Source organism: Petromyzon marinus, unplaced genomic scaffold (assembly GCF_048934315.1).
Source record: "Petromyzon marinus isolate PM22_M1 ecotype Great Lakes invasive population unplaced genomic scaffold, UKy_Petmar_22M1.pri1.0 PM_G_Scaffold_25, whole genome shotgun sequence".
NCBI lineage: Eukaryota > Metazoa > Chordata > Hyperoartia > Petromyzontiformes > Petromyzontidae > Petromyzon > Petromyzon marinus.
Genome location: NW_027422817.1, coordinates 2,565,581 through 2,587,601, shown reverse-complemented (window position 1 = coordinate 2,587,601; position 22,021 = coordinate 2,565,581). Strand labels below are relative to the sequence as shown.

General features: G+C 47.1%; 1 protein-coding gene across 3 annotated transcripts in view; it reads left to right on the top strand.

The window, feature by feature from the left end:
• The window catches only part of LOC142913378 (uncharacterized), a 31,616-nt gene extending 9,797 nt beyond the window's left edge, over window positions 1–21,819 (top strand). Inside the window, exons 9-16 of one of the 3 annotated variants that reach the window (XM_076060920.1) lie at window positions 951–1,070; window positions 3,171–3,278; window positions 4,671–4,763; window positions 6,239–6,304; window positions 16,565–16,711; window positions 17,807–17,884; window positions 19,141–19,200; window positions 20,603–21,819. In XM_076060920.1, coding sequence (XP_075917035.1) covers window positions 951–1,070; window positions 3,171–3,278; window positions 4,671–4,763; window positions 6,239–6,304; window positions 16,565–16,711; window positions 17,807–17,884; window positions 19,141–19,200; window positions 20,603–20,800 — 870 coding nt within the window. In that variant the 3' untranslated portion in view covers window positions 20,801–21,819. Of the gene's footprint in view, window positions 1–950; window positions 1,071–3,170; window positions 3,279–4,670; window positions 4,764–6,238; window positions 6,305–16,564; window positions 16,712–17,806; window positions 17,885–19,140; window positions 19,541–20,602 lie in introns of those variants that run through there. The other 2 variants (XM_076060919.1, XM_076060921.1) reach the window with 2 other exon arrangements.
• Window positions 21,820–22,021: the final 202 nt, after the last annotated feature.

Here is a 22,021-nt window from a genome sequence, read left to right as displayed (position 1 = left end):
AAAGGGAAACAATAAAATAATAAAATATATATAAAACAATAAAAAAATTCTCACGACGTTTCGACCATAACACAAACGGTCGTCATCAGGTGTGAAAAGCAACGGCAAGAAACATTTGAAGGAAGTGGTGGTCCGCATTTATTTATTTATCTCCGGACGGTGTTTTATTTATTTATTTAAGCCATCTGGCTGCCATGAGAGATTCGTTCATGAGGCTATCCACATATACAAGCACAGAGACAAGTTCAACCGAGAAGATGGATTCTGGCTTAGCAATCATTGGAAGGATTTGATAAACCATTTCAGGCCTTAATTGATTGTTCACGCTTATGGTGGCTTTCAGACAGCATTCATTAATTTTTCGTCTCCCCCCTCCTCTTTGCAGAACATAGATGGACTAGTCCTTCTAAATAAATTGTCAAATCGCTGCACGTGGTGCTGACGTTTTTTTTATAAATAAATACACCGTTTAAAAATAAATAAATTTATGCAAACCGACACACCTGGTGACGACCTTTTGTGTCATGGTCGAAACGTCGTGAGAATTTTTTATTGTTTTATATATATTTTATTATTTTATTGTTTCCCTTCAACGTGACTTTAACCGAAAGAGCTAAGAATATGAATCACTGCAGTCACGAAAGCTTTAAATCAAAATTTAACAGTAAGTTGTTAGTGGTTCATGCCGAAGGTGGCAGGGGTTTTTGTGTGACGTGTGCCGTTGTGAGTCAATGTCTGAAGCCGGTTTACGTGCGATACTGTAGGCGCAGAATGTGTAAGTCCGGCGTTGTTGTTGTTGTTGTTGACTTTATAAAGAGCAGACAGGGCGTGGTGACCTATTAACGTTGACAGCACTTCTAAAACAACCCCCTTTTTAACATCTAAAAACCTAAGCAGTCGTTACCGTGACTGCAAATGTTCGCCCTGACCGAGTTCACTTCACTTTGCAGATCAAGGATTTGGAGTCTGAGATCGACTCGCTTGAGCGGCAGCGGCAGGACGACCGAGCACGCGACAACGCGATCGCGGAGTTAGCGGACTACATGGAGCAGATAAGACACTTGGAGGAGGTTTGCGAAATGAACTTGACAAATGTTGTTGTGATAATTGTTTTTTTACCCTTTTATCTGGCAACAAAACTGACACCTTTTTTTTACAAGGAGTCATGTTTACATTGACCACAATACCTGCGGTCGGAACGCAAACACCAAACAACAACTCTGATAATGTATGTGGCACTGTCCTTGAAATTGATTGGTCCACACTCGAGACAGCTTTCTTTAGAGCCTCGTCTCACATTGGTGTTGGACCAGAAGACGCGTTCCGACCGCAGGTATTGTGGTCAATGTGAACATGACTCCTTGTAAAAAAGGTGTCAGTTTTGTTGCCAGATAAAAGGGTAAAAAAACAATTATCATATTTTGTTACTGGCAAATGAGGTTTCCAATAATGTATATTGACAAATGTTGTTTACCTCCAGTTTTAGTCTTGGTAAAAAAAATCGCATCGAGTATAATGTATAGTACGTTGGACTTCTTCCGTGCCGTACGTAGCCAACCGTGCTGATCGGAGGTGCGGGGGAAAGACAGCAAATGATGCGTTTCTGTGAGTCTGGATTTCTGTGTGAGTCTGTGGGTTTATGTGTGAGTCTGTGGGTTTATGTGTGAGTCTATGGGTTTATGTGTGAGTCTGTGGGTTTATGTGTGAGTCTGTGGGTTTATGTGTGAGTCTATGGGTTTATGTGTGAGTCTATGGGTTTCTGTGTGAGTCTATGGGTTTATGTGTGAGTCTGTGGGTTTATGTGTGAGTCTATGGGTTTCTGTGTGAGTCTGTGGGTTTATGTGTGAGTCTATGGGTTTGTGTGAGTCTATGGGTTTCTGTGAGTCTGTGGATTTCTGTGTGAGTCTGTTGGTTTCTGTGTGAGTCTATGGGTTTATGTGAGTCTGTGGGTTTATGTGTGAGTCTATAGGTTTATGTGTGAGTCTGTGGGTTTATGTGTGAGTCTATGGGTTTATGTGTGAGTCTGTGGGTTTATGTGAGTCTGTGGGTTTATGTGTGAGTCTGTGGGTTTATGTGTGAGTCTATGGGTTTATGTGCAAGTCTGTGGATTTCTGTGTGAGTCTGTGGATTTCTGTGTGAGTCTGTGGATTTCTGTGTGAGTCTGTGGATTTCTGTGTGAGTCTGTGTGTTTATGTGAGTCTGTGGATTTCTGTGTGAGTCTATGGGTTTATGTGTGAGTCTGAGGATTTCTGTGTGAGTCTATGGGTTTCTGTGTGAGTCTGTGGATTTCTGTGTGAGTCTGTGGATTTCTGTGTGAGTCTATGGGTTTATGTGTGAGTCTGTGGATTTCTGTGTGAGTCTATGGGTTTATGTGTGAGTCTATGAGTTTATGTGTGAGTCTGTGGATTTCTGTGTGAGCCTATGGGTTTATGTGTGAGTCTGTGGATTTCTGTGTGAGTCTATGGGTTTACGTGCGAGTCTTCGTATGTACGTTGAACTTCTTCCGCGCCGTACGTAGCCAACCGTGCTGATCGGAGGTGCGGGGGGGGGGACAGGACAACAACCCTAAACACAACAAAAAGCAGTTAATGCTAAAACTAATAAGAGTGCCATTTATTAAGTAAAAACCTCACCAAGTCTCGAGCTCTTTTCACCGATCACGTAAGAGTTCTGCTTGGAGATCGTTGGCCACGTCCCCATCATCCGTGAGCGTTTTGCGTCCGGTATATCAAAACCGGAGCGTCCGGCCAAAGATTCGCCGCTCACATGAGGGCAATTCATTCGCAGGTTTGCGCAACCTGATTTCCGTGTATTTTCTTGACCCCTCCTTATCAACAGAAGTTGGGTTCGGGGGGTTTCTGCAAACGATCAACGACCTTGGCCTTGCTTCGAAGGGTGCCGGATTCGCAGACAGCCAAACCCACCGCTCATGACGAAGAAGGATGCTGCGTGTTGTCGCGTGCGAGCTGTGATTTACACAAGTGCGGTGGAGCCTAATGGTGCCGTGGCAGATGTTACGTTTCTACACGCGGAGCGTCAACTTGCGTCGATGTTATATATATAAAAAAGCGGCAAAGATTTTGCCTTCACGGCATTTCGTAATGAATTTCTTAACCGAGTCAAAATCCGAGGCGCATAGCGTGACCGTTGTTGAAATCTCCCTCTTCCAGATAAGATCCCGGAACATTTCAGCTGAGATTGAGGAGGCTAAAATCAGAGCGGAAGAAACCGCACAGTTCAAAATCACAGAAATGACTGCGGTGGTGGAAGAGTGGAAGGTAACGTGCGGAAGTTGGCACTTCGTCCTGGATACGCCCTCACGTGTGTTTTTAAGCTGCTTCAAAATAACTGCAAAGTTTGTAAAAGGAAAATAAGGAAATGCCTTTTTGTCTTCTGATAGTTCATCGGCAGTGGTGGATTGTAAAATAACTTAGCACGCTCTGCAATGGCCCTCTTCTTAACAGCAACAGGAACATAATCTTGGTTCTTTCAGTAAAGTCACCACCACGTAGAAGGGAAACAATAAAATAATAAAAATATAAAACGATAAAATATATCACGACGTTTCGACTGCAACACAAGAAGCAATCATCATCAGGTGTGAAAACCACAGCAAGAACATTTGAAAACCACAGCAAGAAAATTTCAAATTGTTCTTGCTGTGGTTTTCACACCTGATGATGATTGCGTCTTGTGTTGCAGTCGAAACGTCGTGAGAATTTTATTGTTTTATATTTTTTATTATTTTATTGTTTCCCTTCTACGTGGTGGTGACTTTACCGAAAGAACCAAGAATATGAATCCCTGCAGTCACGAAAGCTTTAAATCGATATTTATATATATTATATGCCGGTGTTACCATCCGATTAATGCTGAACATCTTTTGCACCGTACGTAGCCAACCCGTGTTTACCGCAGGCGTAGGTGGGAGGACAACAGACTAAGCAGCAACAATTTGAATATTTCTTTATACTCCAGGAGGAATCAGATGAGCCGTAAAGCTCTTTTTCACAGATGTCCGGTAGAAATTAGTTTTTCCTCGAATCTAGATTTCAAAGTGAGTCGCTCCGGTAGCTTCCTAATATCAAAAGGGAGAGCGTTCTAGACGGCCCCTTCGTGTCTTATCTTGTTCCTCTTTGGGGCGGTTTTATTGACAGATGCGTTGGAGCTCTGTGAACGTACATTCGCCGGCGTTTATGTTTCAACTTACTTATCTTGCAGGTTTATTTATTTATTTTCAGCGGCGAGTCCGTCTTAGAATTTTCGAAGCGCCGTCTTCCGCCCCTACAGTGTTCGCGACATGTTCGCAAGATAACATCGAGACGCAATTTTAACCGTAGCCCAAGCACACACACACATCTACAAGTGTTACATCTACAAGTGTTACATCTACAAGTGTTACATCTACAAGTGTTACATCTACAAGTGTTACACACACATCTACAAGTGTTACATCTACAAGTGTTACATCTACAAGTGTTACATCTACAAGTGTTACATCTACAAGTGTTACATCTACAAGTGTTACATCTACAAGTGTTACACACACATCTACAAGTGTTACACACACATCTACAAGCATTTCCTGAGTGTTTTGTGCAGTTGGTAAATGCCGTTAAAATGTTTCGCGATTATTTTTTTTGTTTTTCGCGGCGATCCCTGACGTAAAGCGCGAGTGTGACCGGAAGCTGGAAGCTAAAGACAAAGACTATTCTTCTCTCGACCACAAATATCAGGAAGCACTTGAACGTGCGCGAACGTCGGTAAGTTTCCCGTTTGTTGCACCATTTGCTTGGATCTTCCCCATTCGGTGAATCGTCGTTGGGAGTCGCCGCGCTCACGTTCACCCCAGCCTCACGATCCCCGGTGACGCTGTGGCAGGCGAGCCACGTTGCCAAGTCACGCAGCAGATTAAAGACTCATCGTAGAAACACAACGGTGACATATTCTTGGTTCTTTCGGTAAAGTCACGTTGAAGGGAAACAATAAAATAATAATTTTGTTTTTTATATATTTTTTATTGTTTCCCTTCTACGTGGTGACTTTTCCGAAAGAACCAAGAATGTGAATCACTGCAGTCACGAAAGCTTTAAATCAGAACGGTGACAATTTGGTGAAGGCAGAGCGAGCGCTCCGTTTTGCACGGTCGCACACCGCGTACAAATCTAACCGAGAGACGGTCCGCTCAGTTGCGTTACCCGTGAAACACTCCACGGATCTGCAGTTCAATTATCGTGAAAGTAGTCGACACTGAGATGCACGCAGAGACACAGAGACAGAGATTCCCCACCGTGTAGCCTTAACAGACTGCAGGGGCAAGTGCTGTTAGCGAGTAGCAGCACCTATGAAGGCCGGAACGGCACACGAGGGGGTGGGTGACCGGCGCCACGCCCGACCGCCTTTGTCTCCCCAGTGCTCGCGATGTTTACTACACACCGCTACACCAGGTACTCATTTGAGCTTGAGTCGACCTAGGGGAGACCCAGGACCGGTTCAGATAATCGTCACTGACGGTGTTGGCCGCGGGGTTCGTAGCGCGACGCACTAACCGCTACGCTACCGCTCCCCACTCTTCTGAGATACTGAGCCACGTGACAGACACACAGATAGGGAGGCACAGAAACACGTACAGAGATGCACGTGAAGTTTCCTTGAGTAGCTTATAATGTAATAGATTTTTAACCTTTTGTCTGGCACCAAAACTGACACCTTTATACAAGGGATCATGTTTGCAATAACCACAACACAAGCAGTCAAAATGCAAACAAAAGAGACAACTCTGATAATAATATGCACTGTCCTTGAATTTGATTGGTCCACACCCGAAACGGCTTTTCGTGGAGACTAAGGGCCAAAAGGCGTCATCTGGTCCAACACCAGTGGAGACTAGGCTCTATGAAAAGCCGTTTCGGGTGTGGACCAATCAATTTCAAGGACAGTGCCAATATCATTATCAGAGTTGTCTCTTTTTGTTTGCATTTTGACTGATTGTGTTGTGGTTATTGCAAACATGATGCCTTGTATAAAGGTGTCAGTTTTTTGTGCCAGATAAAAGGGTAAAAACCTATTACTATATCTTGCTACTGGCAAAGGAGGTCTCATAGTGTAGCTTATAATGCGTGTGTCGTTCATATCCCCAGTGGCGCCTGCGTTACAGACGAGGCTCTTGGCGTGTGTACAAAACTCAAGCGTGCGATGTCAATCACCGTGACGTTTTTTGTTTGTGTACGAAAAACAGAACAAGGCTCAGTCTGATGAAATGAGAGCAGAGATAGCGAAGTTAAAGGAAGAGTTGAAGCGGAAGGTAACTTGTAACCGCAGTTGGGGAGACACTCACACAGGGAGACACAGAGAGACACGGAGACACACAGGGAGACACAGAGACAGAGACACGGAGACACAGGGAGACAGAGAGACACGGAGACACTCACATGGAGACACACAGGGAGACACAGAGAGACATGGAGACACACAGGGAGACACAGACACGGAGACACTCACAGGGAGACACACAGAGAGACACGGAGACACACAAAGACACGGAGACACAGAGAGACAACCACAGAGACACGGAGACAGAGAGACAGACAGAGACACTGAGACAGACACAGAGACAGAGACAATCACAGAGAAAACCACAGAGACACGGAGACAGAGACAACCAAAGAGAGAGAGACAACCACAGAGACACTTAGACAGAGAGACAACCACAGAGACAGAGAGACAGCCACAGAGACAAAGACGGAGACAGAGAGACAGCCACAGAGACACTGATACACTCACAGAGAGACAACCAGAGAGACACGGAGACACTCACAGAGAGACAACCACAGAGACAGAGACACGGAGACAGAGAGACAACCACAGAGACACGGAGACACTCACAGAGAGACAACCACAGAGACACGGAGACAGACAACCACAGAGACACTGAGACACTCACAGAGAGACAACCACAGAGACACTGAGACAGAGAGACAACCACACACAGAGACAGAGACACGGACACTCACAGAGAGACAGCCACAGAGACACTGAGACAGAGACACTGAGACACTCAGAGAGACAACCACAGAGACACTGAGACACTCACAGAGAGACAACCACAGAGACAGAGACAGAGAGACAGCCACAGAGACACGGAGACACTCACAGAGAGACAACCACAGAGACAGAGACACGGAGATAGAGAAGACAGCCACAGAGACACGGAGACAGAGACACGGAGACACAGAGAGACAACCACAGAGACAGAGAGACAGCCACAGAGACACGGAGACAGAGAGACAGCCACAGAGACACGGAGACAGAGACACAGATACAGAGAGACAGAGTGACCAGGGTTCGGGCAGTTAACTAACCCCTGGTCTCTCTCCCACTTGAGTAAACAATGTCCTTGCTGTGGTTGTCACACCTGATGATGATTGCTTGTATTGCAATCGAAACGTCGTGATTTATTTCAATGTTTTTATTTCATATTTTTATCACCCACCACGTGACTTTACCGAAAGTCACAAAGAGTCTGGCTCCCTTCTAGATTTGAATCTTTCGTGACTGCAAGGATCCATACTCTTTGGTTCTATTCGGTAAAGTCACATAGGTAAAAAAATAAAACATCAAAAATCACGACGTTTCGGCCACAACACAAGCGGCCTTCATCAGGTGAAGGGTCCAGACTGTCTCGAGGACAGCGCTGGAGTGAAACACAGCCACGCTCAGACCGCGGACCTTTAAGCTGTGTGAGAGTAATTAAGGTGCCTTGACAAAGGAATTAGCGTAAAAATTAGCATTTAATAGGCGGACTTAGCATGATGAAAGGTGGGCAGAGGGTCAACCTGTGCAGGCTGGCGAGGGGGCAAGGTGGAGTCCACATGCTGGTGGTGGTGTGAAAAGGGATTTTTTTAAGAAGCCGCAAAAGTTTGGGGTACCACTACTTGAAAAAATATACTGGCTCCCGCTTGCCGATGGAACTCGCCCCTCAAATGAGCCCGCAGCTTCGCCGTGGCGATTTGATTTCTCGCGTTCATCCCCGTGGGGAAGCCAACATTGACGTGTCGCAGCCGACCCGAAGTCGCCGGCGTCGCGCGCCCGAAACGTCGTGATTTAATTTATTTTGTTTTCTGCCTACCGCGTGACTTTTACCCAAAGAACCAAAGAGCGTGGGTCCCTGCGGTCGCGACAACTTCAAGTCCAGATTTTTCTGGGTCTCTACTCGATGAGTCGGGCTCGTTAAATAAATCCCGCTGCGTTAGGCGCCGATGTTCGGCGTTTGCGATCGGCACAGCACCCCTGTAGCCTGCGAGACCTAAATGTGGGATCTTTGTCTGTGTGTCGTGTGATCTGCAAGACTCCACTCCTACAGCCTGCGAGACCTAAATGTGGGATCTTTGTCTGTGTGTCCGTGTGACCTACAATCACTCCTGTAGCCTGCGAGACCTAAATGTGGGATCTTTGTCTGTGTGTCGTGTGACCTTCAAGACTTCACTCCTACAGCCTGCGAGACCTAAATGTGGGATCTTTGTCTGTGTGACCTACAAGACTTCACTCCTACAGCCTGCGAGACCTAAATGTGGGATCTTTCTCTGTGTGTCGTGTGATCTACAAGACTTCACCCCTACAGCCTGCGAGACCTAAATGTGGGATCTTTGTCTGTGTCGTGTGATCTTCAAGACTTCACCCCTGTAGCCTGGGAGACCTAAATGTGGGATCTTTGTCCGTGTGTCGTGTGACCTTCAAGACTTCACTCCTACAGCCTGCGAGACCTAAATGTGGAATCTTTGTCCGTGTGTCGTGTGATCTACAAGACTTCACTCCTACAGCCTGCGAGACCTAAATGTGGGATCTTTGTGTGTCGTGTGACCTTCAAGACTTCACTCCTACAGCCTGCGAGACCTAAATGTGGGATCTTTGTCTGTGTGTCGTGTGATCTACAAGACTTCACCCCTACAGCCTGCGAGACCTAAATGTGGGATCTTTGTCTGTGTGTCGTGTGATCTTCAAGACTTCACCCCTGTAGCCTGGGAGACCTAAATGTGGGATCTTTGTCTGTGTGTCCGTGTGACCTACAAGACTTCACTCCTACAGCCTGCGAGACTTAAATGTGGGATCTTTGTCTGTGTGTCCGTGTGATCTTCAAGACTTCACCCCTACTGCCTGCGAGTCCTAAATGTGGGATCTTTGTGTGTCGTGTGACCTTCAAGACTTCACTCCTACAGCCTGCGAGACCTAAATGTGGGATCTTTGTCTGTGTGTCGTGTGATCTGCAAGACTCCACTCCTACAGCCTGCGAGACCTAAATGTGGGATCTTTGTCTGTGTGTCCGTGTGACCTACAATCACTCCTGTAGCCTGCGAGACCTAAATGTGGGATCTTTGTCTGTGTGTCGTGTGATCTACAAGACTTCACCCCTACAGCCTGCGAGACCTAAATGTGGGATCTTTGTCTGTGTGTCGTGTGATCTGCAAGACTTCACTCCTACAGCCTGCGAGACCTAAATGTGGGATCTTTGTGTGTCGTGTGACCTGCAAGACTTCACTCCTGTAGCCTGCGAGACCTAAATGTGGGATCTTTGTCTGTGTGTCGTGTGATCTACAAGACTTCACCCCTGTAGCCTGCGAGACCTAAATGTGGGATCTCTGTCTGTGTGTCGTGTGATCTACAAGACTTCACTTCTACAGCCTGCGAGACCTAAATGTGGGATCTTTGTCTGTGTGCCCGTGTGATCTGCAAGACTTCACTCCTACAGCCTGCGAGACCTAAATGTGGGATCTCTGTGTGTCGTGTGACCTTCAAGACTTCACTCCTACAGCCTGCGAGACCTAAATGTGGGATCTTTGTCTGTGTGTCCTGTGATCTGCAAGACTTCACTCCTACAGCCTGCGATACCTAAATGTGGGATCATTGTCTGTGTGTCGTGTGACCTTCAAGACTTCACTCCTGTAGCCTGCGAGACCTAAATGTGGGATCTTTATGTGTCGTGTGATCTACAAGACTTCACTCCTACAGCCTGCGAGACCTAAATGTGGGATCTTTGTCTGTGTGTCGTGTGATCTACAAGACTTCACTCCTACAGCCTGCGAGACCTAAATGTGGGATCTTTGTGTGTTGTGTGATCTACAAGACTTCACTCCTGTAGCCTGCGAGACCTAAATGTGGGATCTTTGTCTGTGTGTCGTGTGATCTACAAGACTTCACTCCTACAGCCTGCGAGACCTAAATGTGGGATCTTTGTCTGTGTGTCGTGTGATCTACAAGACTTCACTCCTACAGCCTGCGAGACCTAAATGTGGGATCTTTGTGTGTTGTGTGATCTACAAGACTTCACTCCTGTAGCCTGCGAGACCTAAATGTGGGATCTTTGTCTGTGTGTCGTGTGATCTACAAGACTTCACTCCTACAGCCTGCGAGACCTAAATGTGGGATCTTTGTCTGTGTGTCGTGTGACCTTCAAGACTTCACTCCTGTAGCCTGCGAGACCTAAATGTGGGATCTTTGTCTGTGTGTCGTGTGATCTACAAGACTTCACTCCTGTAGCCTGCGAGACCTAAATGTGGGATCTTTGTCTGTGTGTCGTGTGATCTACAAGACTTCACTCCTGTAGCCTGCGAGACCTAAATGTGGGATCTTTGTCTGTGTGTCGTGTGATCTACAAGACTTCACTCCTACAGCCTGCGAGACCTAAATGTGGGATCTTTGTCCGTGTGTCGTGTGATCTACAAGACTTCACTCCTACAGCCTGCGAGACCTAAATGTGGGATCTTTGTCTGTGTGTCGTGTGATCTACAAGACTTCACTCCTACAGCCTGCGAGACCTAAATGTGGGATCTTTGTGTGTTGTGTGATCTACAAGACTTCACTCCTGTAGCCTGCGAGACCTAAATGTGGGATCTTTGTCTGTGTGTCGTGTGATCTACAATACTTCACTCCTACAGCCTGCGAGACCTAAATGTGGGATCTTTGTCTGTGTGTCGTGTGACCTTCAAGACTTCACTCCTGTAGCCTGCGAGACCTAAATGTGGGATCTTTGTCTGTGTGTCGTGTGATCTACAAGACTTCACTCCTGTAGCCTGCGAGACCTAAATGTGGGATCTTTGTCTGTGTGTCGTGTGATCTACAAGACTTCACTCCTGTAGCCTGCGAGACCTAAATGTGGGATCTTTGTCTGTGTGTCGTGTGATCTACAAGACTTCACTCCTACAGCCTGCGAGACCTAAATGTGGGATCTTTGTCCGTGTGTCGTGTGATCTACAAGACTTCACTCCTACAGCCTGCGAGACCTATATGTGGGATCTTTGTCTGTGTGTCGTGTGACCTACAATACTTCACTCCTACAGCCTGCGAGACCTAAATGGGGGATCTTTGTCCGTGTGTCGTGTGACCTACAAGACTCCACTCCTGTAGCCTGCGAGACCTAAATGTGGGATCTTTGTCTGTGTGTCGTGTGACCTACAAGACTTCACTCCTGTAGCCTGCGAGACCTAAATGTGGGATCTTTGTCTGTGTGTCCTGTGATCTGCAAGACTTCACTCCTACAGCCTGCGAGACCTAAATGTGGGATCTTTGTCTGTGTGTCGTGTGATCTGCAAGAATTCACTCCTACAGCCTGCGAGACCTAAATGTGGGATCTTTGTCCGTGTGTCGTGTGACCTTCAAGACTTCACTCCTACAGCCTGCGAGACCTAAATGTGGGATCTTTGTCTGTGTGTCGTGTGATCTGCAAGACTCCACTCCTACAGCCTGCGAGACCTAAATGTGGGATCTTCGTCTGTGTGTCCGTGTGACCTACAATCACTCCTGTAGCCTGCGAGACCTAAATGTGGGATCTTTGTCTGTGTGTCGTGTGATCTACAAGACTTCACCCCTACAGCCTGCGAGACCTAAATGTGGGATCTTTGTCTGTGTGTCGTGTGATCTGCAAGACTTCACTCCTACAGCCTGCGAGACCTAAATGTGGGATCTTTGTCTGTGTGCCCGTGTGATCTGCAAGACTTCACTCCTACAGCCTGCGAGACCTAAATGTGGGATCTCTGTGTGTCGTGTGACCTTCAAGACTTCACTCCTACAGCCTGCGAGACCTAAATGTGGGATCTTTGTCTGTGTGTCCTGTGATCTGCAAGACTTCACTCCTACAGCCTGCGATACCTAAATGTGGGATCATTGTCTGTGTGTCGTGTGACCTTCAAGACTTCACTCCTGTAGCCTGCGAGACCTAAATGTGGGATCTTTGTCTGTGTGTCGTGTGATCTACAAGACTTCACCCCTACAGCCTGCGAGACCTAAATGTGGGATCTTTGTCTGTGTGTCGTGTGATCTGCAAGACTTCACTCCTACAGCCTGCGAGACCTAAATGTGGGATCTTTGTGTGTCGTGTGACCTGCAAGACTTCACTCCTGTAGCCTGCGAGACCTAAATGTGGGATCTTTGTCTGTGTGTCGTGTGATCTACAAGACTTCACCCCTGTAGCCTGCGAGACCTAAATGTGGGATCTCTGTCTGTGTGTCGTGTGATCTACAAGACTTCACTTCTACAGCCTGCGAGACCTAAATGTGGGATCTTTGTCTGTGTGCCCGTGTGATCTGCAAGACTTCACTCCTACAGCCTGCGAGACCTAAATGTGGGATCTCTGTGTGTCGTGTGACCTTCAAGACTTCACTCCTACAGCCTGCGAGACCTAAATGTGGGATCTTTGTCTGTGTGTCCTGTGATCTGCAAGACTTCACTCCTACAGCCTGCGATACCTAAATGTGGGATCATTGTCTGTGTGTCGTGTGACCTTCAAGACTTCACTCCTGTAGCCTGCGAGACCTAAATGTGGGATCTTTATGTGTCGTGTGATCTACAAGACTTCACTCCTACAGCCTGCGAGACCTAAATGTGGGATCTTTGTCTGTGTGTCGTGTGATCTACAAGACTTCACTCCTACAGCCTGCGAGACCTAAATGTGGGATCTTTGTGTGTTGTGTGATCTACAAGACTTCACTCCTGTAGCCTGCGAGACCTAAATGTGGGATCTTTGTCTGTGTGTCGTGTGATCTACAAGACTTCACTCCTACAGCCTGCGAGACCTAAATGTGGGATCTTTGTCTGTGTGTCGTGTGATCTACAAGACTTCACTCCTACAGCCTGCGAGACCTAAATGTGGGATCTTTGTGTGTTGTGTGATCTACAAGACTTCACTCCTGTAGCCTGCGAGACCTAAATGTGGGATCTTTGTCTGTGTGTCGTGTGATCTACAAGACTTCACTCCTACAGCCTGCGAGACCTAAATGTGGGATCTTTGTCTGTGTGTCGTGTGACCTTCAAGACTTCACTCCTGTAGCCTGCGAGACCTAAATGTGGGATCTTTGTCTGTGTGTCGTGTGATCTACAAGACTTCACTCCTGTAGCCTGCGAGACCTAAATGTGGGATCTTTGTCTGTGTGTCGTGTGATCTACAAGACTTCACTCCTGTAGCCTGCGAGACCTAAATGTGGGATCTTTGTCTGTGTGTCGTGTGATCTACAAGACTTCACTCCTACAGCCTGCGAGACCTAAATGTGGGATCTTTGTCCGTGTGTCGTGTGATCTACAAGACTTCACTCCTACAGCCTGCGAGACCTAAATGTGGGATCTTTGTCTGTGTGTCGTGTGATCTACAAGACTTCACTCCTACAGCCTGCGAGACCTAAATGTGGGATCTTTGTGTGTTGTGTGATCTACAAGACTTCACTCCTGTAGCCTGCGAGACCTAAATGTGGGATCTTTGTCTGTGTGTCGTGTGATCTACAATACTTCACTCCTACAGCCTGCGAGACCTAAATGTGGGATCTTTGTCTGTGTGTCGTGTGACCTTCAAGACTTCACTCCTGTAGCCTGCGAGACCTAAATGTGGGATCTTTGTCTGTGTGTCGTGTGATCTACAAGACTTCACTCCTGTAGCCTGCGAGACCTAAATGTGGGATCTTTGTCTGTGTGTCGTGTGATCTACAAGACTTCACTCCTGTAGCCTGCGAGACCTAAATGTGGGATCTTTGTCTGTGTGTCGTGTGATCTACAAGACTTCACTCCTACAGCCTGCGAGACCTAAATGTGGGATCTTTGTCCGTGTGTCGTGTGATCTACAAGACTTCACTCCTACAGCCTGCGAGACCTATATGTGGGATCTTTGTCTGTGTGTCGTGTGACCTACAATACTTCACTCCTACAGCCTGCGAGACCTAAATGGGGGATCTTTGTCCGTGTGTCGTGTGACCTACAAGACTCCACTCCTGTAGCCTGCGAGACCTAAATGTGGGATCTTTGTCTGTGTGTCGTGTGACCTACAAGACTTCACTCCTGTAGCCTGCGAGACCTAAATGTGGGATCTTTGTCTGTGTGTCCTGTGATCTGCAAGACTTCACTCCTACAGCCTGCGAGACCTAAATGTGGGATCTTTGTCTGTGTGTCGTGTGATCTGCAAGAATTCACTCCTACAGCCTGCGAGACCTAAATGTGGGATCTTTGTCCGTGTGTCGTGTGACCTTCAAGACTTCACTCCTACAGCCTGCGAGACCTAAATGTGGGATCTTTGTCTGTGTGTCGTGTGATCTGCAAGACTCCACTCCTACAGCCTGCGAGACCTAAATGTGGGATCTTCGTCTGTGTGTCCGTGTGACCTACAATCACTCCTGTAGCCTGCGAGACCTAAATGTGGGATCTTTGTCTGTGTGTCGTGTGATCTACAAGACTTCACCCCTACAGCCTGCGAGACCTAAATGTGGGATCTTTGTCTGTGTGTCGTGTGATCTGCAAGACTTCACTCCTACAGCCTGCGAGACCTAAATGTGGGATCTTTGTCTGTGTGCCCGTGTGATCTGCAAGACTTCACTCCTACAGCCTGCGAGACCTAAATGTGGGATCTCTGTGTGTCGTGTGACCTTCAAGACTTCACTCCTACAGCCTGCGAGACCTAAATGTGGGATCTTTGTCTGTGTGTCCTGTGATCTGCAAGACTTCACTCCTACAGCCTGCGATACCTAAATGTGGGATCATTGTCTGTGTGTCGTGTGACCTTCAAGACTTCACTCCTGTAGCCTGCGAGACCTAAATGTGGGATCTTTATGTGTCGTGTGATCTACAAGACTTCACTCCTACAGCCTGCGAGACCTAAATGTGGGATCTTTGTCTGTGTGTCGTGTGATCTACAAGACTTCACTCCTACAGCCTGCGAGATCTAAATGTGGGATCTTTGTGTGTTGTGTGATCTACAAGACTTCACTCCTGTAGCCTGCGAGACCTAAATGTGGGATCTTTGTCTGTGTGTCGTGTGATCTACAAGACTTCACTCCTACAGCCTGCGAGACCTAAATGTGGGATCTTTGTCTGTGTGTCGTGTGATCTACAAGACTTCACTCCTACAGCCTGCGAGACCTAAATGTGGGATCTTTGTCTGTGTGTCGTGTGATCTACAAGACTTCACTCCTACAGCCTGCGAGACCTAAATGTGGGATCTTTGTCCGTGTGTCGTGTGATCTACAAGACTTCACTCCTACAACCTGCGAGACCTAAATGTGGGATCTTTGTCTGTGTGTCGTGTGATCTACAAGACTTCACTCCTACAGCCTGCGAGACCTAAATGTGGGATCTTTGTGTGTTGTGTGATCTACAAGACTTCACTCCTGTAGCCTGCGAGACCTAAATGTGGGATCTTTGTCTGTGTGTCGTGTGATCTACAATACTTCACTCCTACAGCCTGCGAGACCTAAATGTGGGATCTTTGTCTGTGTGTCGTGTGACCTTCAAGACTTCACTCCTGTAGCCTGCGAGACCTAAATGTGGGATCTTTGTCTGTGTGTCGTGTGATCTACAAGACTTCACTCCTGTAGCCTGCGAGACCTAAATGTGGGATCTTTGTCTGTGTGTCGTGTGATCTACAAGACTTCACTCCTGTAGCCTGCGAGACCTAAATGTGGGATCTTTGTCTGTGTGTCGTGTGATCTACAAGACTTCACTCCTACAGCCTGCGAGACCTAAATGTGGGATCTTTGTCCGTGTGTCGTGTGATCTACAAGACTTCACTCCTACAGCCTGCGAGACCTATATGTGGGATCTTTGTCTGTGTGTCGTGTGACCTACAATACTTCACTCCTACAGCCTGCGAGACCTAAATGGGGGATCTTTGTCCGTGTGTCGTGTGACCTACAAGACTCCACTCCTGTAGCCTGCGAGACCTAAATGTGGGATCTTTGTCTGTGTGTCGTGTGACCTACAAGACTTCACTCCTGTAGCCTGCGAGACCTAAATGTGGGATCTTTGTCTGTGTGTCCTGTGATCTGCAAGACTTCACTCCTACAGCCTGCGAGACCTAAATGTGGGATCTTTGTCTGTGTGTCGTGTGATCTGCAAGAATTCACTCCTACAGCCTGCGAGACCTAAATGTGGGATCTTTGTCCGTGTGTCGTGTGACCTTCAAGACTTCACTCCTACAGCCTGCGAGACCTAAATGTGGGATCTTTGTCTGTGTGTCGTGTGATCTACAAGACTTCACTCCTACAGCCTGCGAGACCTAAATGGGGGATCTTTGTCTGTGTATCGTGTGATCTGCAAGACTCCACCTTTGCCCGCACCAGCAACAGTGGCCAATTCGGCTTCCAAGGGCGTTCGCGAGCCCCTTGCCACGGCGAAGATGGTGAATAAAAAGCGAAAGTCACCCTACAGGTCGGACTTTGAGAGCTCGGAAGGCATGGATTTGACGGTGAGTTAACGCGACCGCTTTGATCGAGATTCTTTGGACGCCGCAATGGGACTCGATCCACTCTCGTAGGGGAAGGAGCGGCTCGCTTGACCCCACGGATGATTCGCCTCATGCCAGGGTCACTTGTGGATGTTCGTGCTGATTCGAGGCATTCCTCCTAATGTACGGCGCGCAGTCAAAACACTCAACGCCGGAACAACTGGGGGGAGAGCCTTTCCCGTTATGGGGGCTGACTGGCATGCCGCAGATAATTAAACATTTGCTATAATCTAATGAAAATAGTTGCTTGATAATTGCATGGCTGTGTAATTGGAATCTTAAGGCATTAATTTGACAATTGGCATTAAAATATAAATTTTTAATAAAACAAACAATCTCTACTCTGCAGTTTAATGCTAGTCTCCATCACCATGAAGCGGAACGAAAGGCTGAGGTCACTGGGTGCGTGGAGGTGGAATAAACATCGTGGCGAGCTTGAAGCATTTTGTTAAATAACCGTAGGATGGATGTGCCAGAGACGGAGCGCTCACAAAGCATGCCCGTGACCAGGGGGACGGGTTTCTGAATTCTCAAACATCTCAACGTGCAACACCTCGACGCAGATTTCAGATTTGCCCGTGCGATGCGCGGACGGGAGAACTGATTTTTTTTTTGTAAAGTAAATTACGTAAAAAAAATTTCAGGAAGCCTTTTGTCTTAACGCCGTATTCCAGCAAGGCCGAATATGTTTTGTTAAATTGTAGGATCTTTTACGAACATGGATTGACTCTTCCTTATAAACAAACTGCCAAATCGCTTTTTTCCGTGGCGCTAACGTTTTAAAAATAAATAAATGCAAGCACCGTTTATAAATAAATAAATACAAACCGCCACTTCTTTCAAATGTTTCTTGCCATTGGTTTTTTCATACCTGATGACGACCGTTTGCGTTACGGTCGAAACGTTGTGAGAATTTTTTTTATTGTTTTACGTATATTTTATCGTTTCCCTTCAACGTGACTTCACCGAAAGAGCTAAGGGTATGTATGAATCGCTGCAGTCACGAAAGCTTTACATCAAGATTTATCGTCGTCGATATTTACGAATGCTCGTTAGGCGGATGAACAGCTGAGAGAAAGTGCGTCTGGCGCGATGCCGTCCAAGCGAACCGGCAAGGCCAGGGCAGCAGGCAAGGTGAGAGTCTCCGACGTCTTCCTCATGTGGATGTCGAGGTTTCGCTGATGCGGCACTAATGGTGCCTGGACCAGGTTCAACCTGAACTGTTTATGTCACATGCTAGTCCCTCACGTTAACATCATGCTAATCTCCCAGTTACATGCTAGTCCCTTACGTTAGCATCATGCTAATCTCCCAGTTACATGCTAATTCATCACATTAACATCCTGTTAATCTCCCAGTTACATGCTAATTCTTCACACTAACATCCTGCTAATCTCCCAGTTACATGCTAATTTATGACTTTAACATCCTACTAATCTCCCAGTTACATGTTAGTCCCTCACATTAGCATCATGCTAATCTCCCAGTTACATGCTAATTCCTCACATTAACATCCTGCTAATCTCCCAGTTACATGCTAATTCATCACATTAACATCATGCTAATCTCCCAGTTACATGCTAATTCCTCACATTAACATCCTGCTAATCTCCCAGTTACATGCTAATTCCTCACAATAACATGTTAATCTCCCAGTTACATGCTAGTCCCTCACGTTAACATCATGCTAATCTCCCAGTTACATGCTAATTCCTCACATTAACATCATGCTAATCTCCCAGTTACATGCTAATTCATCACATTAACATCATGCTAATCTCCCAGTTACATGCTAATTCCTCACATTAACATCATGCTAATCTCCCAGTTACATGCTAATTTGTCACTTTAACACCCTGCTAATCCAACACATTAACACAGCTACTTCAATGCTAAATCCTTCTGTTGATATGTAAACTCCTTTGTCAAGGTGCTCTACTCCTCCCTCCCAGCTTAAAAGACGCTGCCAAGCTTAGCGGTGTTCACTGGAGCGCCGTCTTCCCGACAGTTCTGTTGCTTCACCTGAGGACGGCTGCTTGTGTTGTGGCCGAAACGTCGCCCCCCCCCGGCTCCGTCGCCCCCCCCCCCCGAATGAGCTGTTTTAATGAATGGGATTGATTACTTCAAGTGACTTCACTTTTAATGGAAACAATTTCCTCAACTGAATATCCGTAACCGGGGCCTTGAAACGACTCAGGCAAGCTTTGAAACGTGGCTGTGCCAAGTTGCAGCAGCTACGTCATTGAGGCATTTGTGGAATGAAATTGGTCGTGGCTGGAGTGCACGCGGTGTGGCAAAATGTGGTTGGAGGAGGTGAACCTAGAAATTGATTTGACCTCTGAAGCTGCCCAAGTTAATTTGTTTCTAATCACTGTTTACATTTCCCTCAGAACCTTGGTGATGCCGAGGGGTCAGGTGACTCCGATGACGATGACACGGACACAATCCGAGTGAGGCTTTACCACTACACTTTAAATTTTTGGCAAAATTGTTCGTGGCAAATGTTGAATATACCTTGCGGGGGTCTGCTAACGATATCAGGTGTTGCTGCGAAGTTGCCGAGGATATGCCTGCATAGTATTGGATTCATATTCTTGGTTCTTTCGGTAAAAATAAAACAACACGAAAGTTTGTTTTATTTCTTCTATTGTCCACTTGTCTCATTGCATTGCTTCTAGGCGTCTCATTCCCAGTCCGCGTATAGCAGCGTCACTTCTATTGTCTGCTTATCTCATTGCATTGCTTCTAGGCGTCTCATTCCCAGTCCACGTATAGCAGCGTCACTTCTATTGTCTGCTTATCTCATTGCATTGCTTCTAGATGGTCGCTCCCATTCCTAGTCCGCGTATTGCAGCGTCAATGCCGGTCACCCGATCGGTCACCCACCCAATTCAAGCCAACAATTTTTACTGATCTTTAAAAGGGCCCACTCTTGTCAAATCTCAGACGCCAAGCAGGGTTTAGCCGGTGCAATACTTCCATGGGAGACTGCCGGGGACTACCAGGCTTGGCCTACGAGGTGGTCAGGAGATGGCAGTGCAGCCATGGATTCTTGAATCTATCAAGTGTGGAGCTTTTGAGTGCTCCCCCTCCCCCCCTCTTTTATGTAAACGCTGTTTAATGTTTGCAATAATATTGTGTTCGTGTCAGACGTTTGGAGCCCTCGTTTTCACGCTTCTACATTCTTGTTTTTGTGGCATGGAGACTCCCGTCGGCCGTAATCATTCCACTTTCCGGACAGAGGCCTCCCCGCGCAATCGCCACCTCTCTCGCGATCCTGCAGATCTATAACGATCCACACTTAGCGCCTGTGCACGCGGGGCTCAACTCGTCGCTCCGTCTCCTCGGTTGGCGCGGCCTCGGCCGAGTATCTTCCGTTGGGCGCCGCTCCGGTCCGTTTTTTCCCAGACCATCGTCCCATCGTCCCTCTCCTGCCCAGGCCGGCTTCTCTCGACAGTTTGAACGACGTCACGAACCCCCGTGTGTATCATCCGACCCTCATGTTGTCCGTGCAGTACGTGCGTGTGTTGAACTTCTTTGGCACCACGGTGCGTCGCCACGAACCCCGTGTACATTATCTGACCCTCGTGTTGTCCGTACGTACGTACGTGCGTACGTACGTGTTGAACTTCTTTGGCACCACCGCGCGTAGCCAACCGTGCCAATCGGAGGAGGTGCGGGCTGGACGGACGACGAAAACGTTGCTCCTTTCACCGTCTCTCGGCGTGATCCCAAGCGGAGCATCTCGCCGTGCTTCTTTACGAGCGCCTCTGCGTTTGCGTCCCCGCGTCTTTGCGGCCGTTAACGATGGCGGTGTTGTCGTGGCGTCTCCGATGTGTCCGCTTGTCGCAGGCGAGCGAGGTCTCAAGAAAAGCCGCGTCGACGAGAAAGGTGAAACGAGGGAGGATGGTCCCTGCGTTGCCTCCCGGCAAGCGTCCTGCAAAAGAGTGGGGCAACATCTTTGACTGGTTTGAGGATCCAGACGTCGACGCTTTTGAACCCGAGGATTTTAAAATAAGCGGGGGTTTTTTTCGAGCGACGTCATTTTGACGTTTTGACGTTTTGACGTTGCTTTGACGTTGTAACGTTGTTTTAACGTTGTTTTAACGTTGTTTTGGCGTTGTTTTAACATTGTTTTGACGTCGTTTTGACGTCGTTTTAACGTCGTTTTGACGTTTTGACGTCGTTTTGACGTCGCTTTGACGTCGTTTTGACGTCGTTTTGACGTCGTTTTGACGTCGCTTTGACGTCATTTTGACGTCGTTTTGACGTCGTTTTGACGTCGCTTTGACGTCGCTTTGATGTCGTTTTGACGTCGTTTTGACGTCGTTTTGACGTCGTTTTGACGTTTTAACGTTGCTTTAACGTTGTTTTGACGTCGTTTTAACGTTGTTTTGACGTTTTGACGTTGTTTTGACGTTTTAACGTTGTTTTGACGCTGTTTTAACATTGTTTTAACGTTTTAACGCTGTGTTTTGCGTTTAATGTTCTTGGCGAAATGGTGGCCAGGGTGGAGACTTTTAGCCACCGCGGTTAAAATGTTTTGGGTGTTCAGTTTTAAGTAAGTGTCTTTCTGTTGATTTAAAGCTTTCGTGACTGCAGGGATTTATATTCTTGGTTCTTTCGGTAAAGTCACCACCGCGTAGAAGGGAAACAATAAAATAATAAAAATATAAAACAATACAATTCTCACGAAGTTTGGACTGCAACACAAGAAGCAATCATCATCAGGTGTGAAAACCACAGCAAGAACATTTGGAATAAGTGGCGGTGAAAAATTTTTCTTGCTGTGGTGTTCACACCTGATGATGATTGCTTCTTTTGTTGCAGTCGAAACGTCGTGAGAATTTTATTGTTTTATATTTTTATTATTTTATTGTTTCCCTTCTACGCGGCGGTGACTTTACCGAAAGAACCAAGAATAATAAAAGTGTCTTTCACCAATTTTCAAAGAGGAGGCGGGGGGGGACACTTTCTCCCATAAGTTTGAGTCGGGCGGCCACACATTTGAAACCACAGCTGGGGTTGACAGCAGCATGATCATGATGATTGGGGGGGGGGGGGTGGGGTTTTCACATTTGTGTATTGTCGGGGGGGGGGGGGCGCACATCAGAGGGCCGCGCTAAAGGCCGATCAGTGGCCGCCAGTGGCCTGCGGGCCTTGCAATGAAGAGCGAACTCTGTGTAGGTCGACGTTTGAAGGCCACGCCAGTCAAGTGGTGATTAAACAACAACAACAAGCTGGGTCATTCGGAATAGGCGACACATGGTT